Source organism: Pinus tabuliformis, chromosome J, assembly GCF_031772625.1.
Source record: "Pinus tabuliformis cultivar Carrire ecotype Pingquan chromosome J, CPIR1, whole genome shotgun sequence".
NCBI classification, from domain to species: domain Eukaryota; kingdom Viridiplantae; phylum Streptophyta; class Pinopsida; order Pinales; family Pinaceae; genus Pinus; species Pinus tabuliformis.
This window is the reverse complement of record NC_142295.1, coordinates 38,602,632-38,607,088: the sequence shown is the minus strand read 5'-3', so window position 1 is coordinate 38,607,088 and position 4,457 is coordinate 38,602,632. Positions and strand designations below refer to the sequence as shown.

Below are 4,457 nucleotides of genomic sequence, written 5' to 3'. Positions count from 1 at the left end.
TCCATTGGTAATGACTCTGAGCGGCTTAAGTTTATATTCTTGTCTACTTCTCTAAATTTTGTTAGACCGCTGCTATATTGACATATAGAATGAAAAGGAAAATCATCTGAGCAGAGACGAGATAAAATGGTAATGACTTTGAGCTGTGGCTTTTTACATTTCTGTGATACATTTTCCCACATATGTAAAAAGACAAGTCACAAAATCTTTATTATGGAATTAACAATTTCATCCTATGGTGAATTGATCATTTCTTTTCCATCGAGAATCAGCTTAACCCACAAAAAAAACAATATTTTGTAAACAATAAAATTTGGTTCGTCCTTTTTTAGAGAGTTTTTTCTTTTTCAGAGAGTTGGTTCGTCCTCTTTTAGATAAATGCTTAATTTATTAATTGCATAACTGTTTATAATTATAAATCTTTAATAATATTATAAAACTATAATTATAAATATTTTTCCAAAATATTAGTGCAAAAAATTTGTTATCATTTTATAACTAACTTTTCAGATTAATTAAGTGAATCCATTATAATCCGAGTTTTGAGAAGAGAGAATATGAATGTTTAGAGCAATTAGTAGTTAATAAAAAAATGAAATTAGACAGATATTTAGCTCTTGAGATTCTCATCTTCTCAAATAATTATAAAAAATATTCAAATATTTTAAATAATTATAAAATAAATTATTTTATATAAATTAAAACAAAAATTATTAAAAATATAAAAATCAAATAAATAACTATTTTTTTTTCCAATTAACTAATAAAACATAATATAAATTTTATCGTTAAAATTAATAAAAAATAATAAGAAATTCTTAAATATATAAAAAATCTATTTATTTAGTTGTTAAATAAATTTTATTAAAATTTAAATTATTAAAAAAAAAACAAAAGCATTGCAATGATGTTAAAGAAACTCGCCTTATGTCCGAGAAACTCACTTCAACAAAAACCATTGTATCTTAAGTGCTAGTCGACTCTCAAATACCGACTTAAATTGCCTTCCTTCATTTTAAAAGAAGCAAAAGATTATATTGCAATGGTGAGTTGAGTGGAACAAAACAGGTTGGCCTAGCCTGCCTAGAGTATAATCTTTCAAGCCTGTATATCCATTATCATAAAAATTGGACAGATAGTTCAATTTTATGATTTAATAATAAAAAACGGTTTCATGAATTTCAACCTAAAACAAATAGATTTGTTGTATTTCTTTGTTTTGCTGCCTTTCTTTATTCTATATGGATTGAGGTGTAAATAGCCCGTAAATAGATCAATTTTATATATGTGACTTGAGTTCAGTGGCCTTTGTGAAATTTTTGGTGGACGACAAGGCAACTTAATTAATAAAAATAATGAACCAGATTAAGCGATAGAATCTTAGTGTAAGCCATTAATAAAACTCATGAACCAGATCAAGTGATAAATATTTTGTGGGAAATCATTAATGCAACTCATAAACCAGATCGAGTGATAATTTTTTGGTGGAAGCCATGGCAAGTTAAATAATAATAAAAATAATGAAGCAGATCAAGCGATAAATTTTTATGGAAATTATTGTAAGTTAATTAATAAAAATAATTAACTAATTAATAAAAAATTAATTAACTAGAGCAATTGATTTTTATAAAATTCTTCCAGAGGATTGTACGTTCAGTTGAAAATAATTAATATTATTTTGTATTAATGGAGAAATGGTTACATAAGTTGTAACGTGTCTCCTTAGTTTATGATTTGTTCCTAGAGTTTAGGAGTTTGTTTGTAACTACCTGATTTCTAGTGATGTACTTAATAATGTAATCTTTCATTCATGAAGAGTAGAGTGTACGGAGAGAGTTCTCTTTGTATGAGTGAAGTCTCCAGGTGCAATACTCACCTATGAGCTGTAACTCCTTTTTAATTCAAATCTGATTTTTATCTTGGTATCAGAGCACAGAGTAGGGATAGCCTTAACTTTTTTTTAGGATGCATCATTGATTACAGAACTGTAGTGGCGCATTTGTAGTGGATTGCAGTAACACCTGGAGCATAGGTCTCACATGACTGATCATCTCTGAGCGCAAGAAAGTGTTGGCGCGGTTTTGACATGAACAGTCGCGCCATTTTTGAGTGAAAGAAGAGCTAGCGCGGTTTTTTAAGGAACAGTTGCGCCACTTGGCGCGGTTCTGAGGGTGATAAGCGCGCCAGCGCGCCAGAAAGTACAGTTGGCGCGGAAAATCAAGGATTAATCGCGCCAATTTCGTGCCTCGCATCGATTTTGTTTCTGGCGCGGGCATTTCGCTGTCGAAGGAGCGCCAACCTCTTTCTCTTTGAAAAATCTGCAATTTTTTGCAGATCGGAGTTGCTCGGTGGTGGCACTTTGAATTTCCGGCTCTGTTCAGTGGCAGTAGAGTGGAGTAGCCCGGTGGTGGCGTATTGGAGTTCTTGATCTACTCGGTGGTAGCAGATCGGACTTGCCTGGTGGTGGCGCGTTGAAGTTCCTGATCTACTCGGTGGCAGCAGATCGGACTTGCCCGGTGGTGGCGCATTGGAGTTCCAGATCTGTTCGGTGGCAACAGATCGGACTTGCCCGGTGGTGGCGCATTGAAGGTACAATTTTTTATTTTATTTTTTTTATTTTTTTTCGCAAAACAGAGGTTTGGATCTGGTATAAGTCAATATGAATAACAGTTTAGAATCGTATCTCCACGAGTCTGGCAAACTCGATGGATCAAATTTCAACAACTGGAAATTCAAGATGCAGACTTTACTTGAAAGTGCAAATGCGTGGTCGATCGTGACAGGAAATGAGCTGAGATCGGGATCAGCCACACAAGAACAAGATTGGGATAAAAGGGAGACAAAAGCAAAGGTCATATTGAAGATGTCCGTCAAGGACAATGTTATCCCACATATTAGAGACTGTAAATCGGCCGCTGACATTTGGACGACCATTAAAAACCTATACCAGACGCAGAATTCAAACCGTGTCTTGTCACTCAAAGGCAAGCTGTTTGCATTGAAGATGGAGGAGAATGAATCCGCTGCTGGATTCATTGTGAGAGTCAAAGACCTGAAGGACAAATTGGGAGATATCGGAGAGAAAGTTTCCGATTCAGATCTGGTCACGATCACATTGAATGGAATGATTGATGATTACCAGACATTTATCACAGGGCTGTCAGCAAGGGAGAAAGCCCCTTCATTTGAAGAGCTGATAGGGATTCTGATACAAGAAGAAGAGCGACGACAAAATTTGAAATCTCAGAGCAATGACCTTGCTCTGATGGAAAAAAGGAGACAGTTTAAAGGGAAGCAACATCAGCAACCGCAGCAGCAGCAGCAGAGAGGAGCCAACACATTTCAGAAGAGACCGTTTAAAGGTATGTCTGCTAATAATTTTCCCATCAAGAAATGTTTTTACTGTGGAAAACCTGGACATGAGATTAGAGATTGTTATAAGAGGCAGGCAGACGAAGGAAGAAACAAACAGAGAAAACATAAGGGTTACTTCGTTAAGGAAGAGGAGGATCATAGCCATGAACTTCGACTATTTATAGTCGATTGTGCTCTTTCAGCTTCAAAGGAAGATGAGGACGACATATGGTATGTCGACTCTGGCGCATCCTCACATATGACTGGTAAGAAGGATTGGTTTGAATTTCTTGAAGAAACTTCATGTGGGTCGAAAATCTATTTAGGATATGATAGTGGACATGAGATCAAAGGATATGGTGACATTCCTATAAAATTACCTAGCAGAGACATTAGACACCTTAAAAATGTATTGTATGTTCCAGAAATTAAGAAAAATTTGGTCTCTGTTTCAATGATTACTGATCAGTACATGCAAGTTCAATTCTTTAAGACTAACTGTGTCATTAAGGATATCCAGATGGAAACAGTTGCAACAGGAGTGCGCATGGGGAGCCTGTGCAGACTAGATGTGAATGCCACAACAAGCAATGGTTGCAGCTGGATCGACAGCCGCAAATCTCTGGCATCAGAGATTCGGCCATCTTAATCTGCAAGACCTCATCCTACTTCAGAGAAAATGTATGGTCGATGGACTCCCTGTTTTCCATAATGTTAAGCTGGATTGTGATGGATGTGCATTAGAGAAAATGCATAGAGAAGGGTTTCCTTTACATGTTAATAGAAAGGAAAGAGACATTTTAGAACTGGTGCATACAGACATCTGTGGACCCATGCAAACCAGGTCATTAGGAGGAGCATACTACTTTCTCTTATTTACAGATGATTGCACTAGATTCTCATGGGTATACTTTCTGAGTAAAAAGAGTCAAGCTTTTCAGTATTTTAAAGAGTTTAAATCCATGGTAGAAAACCAGACAGGAAAAAGGATAAAAATTCTCCGCTCAGATCAAGGGGGAGAATACAGGTTGGGAGAGTTCATGGATTTCTGCAAGCATCATGGGATTGTGCAACAGTTTACAGTGCCTCACACTCCACAGCAG

At 35.9% G+C, this 4,457-nt stretch overlaps 1 protein-coding gene across 1 annotated transcript; it reads left to right on the top strand.

The window, feature by feature from the left end:
• Nucleotides 1–2,659: 2,659 nt before the first annotated feature.
• LOC149225346 (uncharacterized) lies at nt 2,660–4,111 on the top strand. The gene is made up of 2 exons (XM_089379914.1): nt 2,660–3,282; nt 4,099–4,111. The coding sequence occupies exons 1-2, from the start codon at nt 2,660–2,662 to the stop codon at nt 4,109–4,111; spliced, it is 636 nt and encodes a 211-aa protein (XP_089236040.1).
• The last annotated feature ends 346 nt before the right edge of the window (nt 4,112–4,457 follow it).